This window comes from Hibiscus syriacus, unplaced genomic scaffold (genome assembly GCF_006381635.1).
Source record: "Hibiscus syriacus cultivar Baekdansim isolate YM2019G1 unplaced genomic scaffold, ASM638163v2 tig00112416_pilon, whole genome shotgun sequence".
Lineage (NCBI taxonomy): Eukaryota > Viridiplantae > Streptophyta > Magnoliopsida > Malvales > Malvaceae > Hibiscus > Hibiscus syriacus.
Genome location: NW_024063328.1, coordinates 83,567 through 85,274, shown reverse-complemented (window position 1 = coordinate 85,274; position 1,708 = coordinate 83,567). Strand labels below are relative to the sequence as shown.

General features: G+C 39.8%; 1 protein-coding gene across 1 annotated transcript; it reads left to right on the top strand.

Moving 5' to 3' along the window:
• The first annotated feature begins 208 nt into the window (after window positions 1–208).
• Window positions 209–1,233, top strand: LOC120179463. The gene is made up of 3 exons (XM_039185052.1): window positions 209–255; window positions 370–597; window positions 975–1,233. The coding sequence occupies exons 1-3, from the start codon at window positions 209–211 to the stop codon at window positions 1,231–1,233; spliced, it is 534 nt and encodes a 177-aa protein (XP_039040983.1).
• Window positions 1,234–1,708: the final 475 nt, after the last annotated feature.

The window sequence follows — 1,708 nt, the reverse complement described above, 5'->3', positions numbered from 1 at the left end:
CACACGACATCACTCTTAGTTTTGATAATAAAACAAAAATTCGACATTTGTCTATCTACGAAAAAACTATTTTATGAACACGTCTCATCATGTCATCTACAATCTCCATTAATAAATAGGATGATTCTTCCACCTTCGTCGAGTAGCAATGAACACCGATAAATAGTGCTTTTCCTTTGGCTGCTGGCGGGTGGGAGACTTTTAACCAATGCTGAACGGTTTAGACGGCATATTAGCTCGGATAAACTTTGCGGGGTGTGTGATCTGGAGGATGAATAGGTTGACCATTTGTTAAGAACATGTCCCTCGGCCTTATTTGTTTGGTCTGGTCTGATTAGGACTGAGAAGCTTACGGATTTTTTTATCAAGGGAGCTTAAGGACTGGATCAGTGTTAACCTGTCCAAGGCCGGTTTTTATGCACGGGTCAACACTGTCTGGGACGTTCTTTTTGGTGATGTGTTGTGGTCGATTTGGTTTCATCGTAATAAGCGGATCTTTGATCCTGACTGGAGCGAGGTAGAACCAATTATGGAGAGAAGCAGGATACTACAAGGAGAAACGCAGATGGCTATTGAGTCGGCCATGGTTTTTGCAAGGCAATCGCATGCAGCAAATAAGGCTCGTTTCCTCCTCACAATTGGTGTAAGCTTAATACTGATGGTGCTCGGGACAGTGTGACGGGTTTCGCTTCGTGTGGTGGCGTTGTTCGATCTTGTATGGGTGATTGGTTAGTCTGATTCTCGAGATCCATCGGTATTTGTTCGGTCTTGGAAGCGAAACTTTGGGGTGTCCATAAGGGTTTGATCCGTGCTTGGAATTATGGTGACCGGAGAGTTATTTTGGAAGTTGACAGCTTGGAAACAGCTCGATTACTTAATCAAAAGCGAAGTGTAAGCGAAACTTTGGGGTGTCCATAAGGGTTTGATCCGTGCTTGGAATTATGGTGACCGGAGAGTTTTTTGGAAGTTGACAGCTTGGAAACAGCTCGATTACTTAATCAAAAGCGAAGTGTAGGTGTTTCTTTCACTCTCTATGATCGAGTTGTTTCCATGTTGGAGCGGGATTGGATCGTTCATATTTGCCACATTAGTAAAGATGCCAATCAGGTTGCAGACAAGTTGTCAAAGATGCTTGTCCCTGGCGTTATCGCAGCACAGACGTATCATGACCCTCCTCTTTACTCTGCCGTTCGTCCAGCTCGACTCCACGGGGTTGAAGTGATTGCAGACTGAAGTTTCTTATTTTGTTAGCTTCCTTTGCTCACCAAAAAAAAATTATAAAACGATAAATTATAAGGTAATTAACCTATAATTATATTTAGTTGAATGTAATTATAATTTTAAATAAATCGTAATATTAATTTTATTAATTTTTAAACCTTATTTTTATTATAATTAGATTAAGTAGTAACCTCAATTAGAAACCCTTATTTTAAAAAAGCTTTGATTTCCTATCGTTGTCGTCATCGCCGTTTCATCTTACTTCTTTGTTGAATCTTTGCCGTTGATCCCTCTCGATTTGGACACCGTTCATCGCCGTTCGCGAAACCAATCGTTAAGGTAAGGTAGATTAATTTTAGGGTAAACTATACGGGTGACCATTATACATTGTATCAATTTAGTCACTATTTAATTCAATTAAATAATTCACTCCATCTGGAAGGTGCACATGTCAATATATGATTGGAGGGTAAATTTAATTAATTTT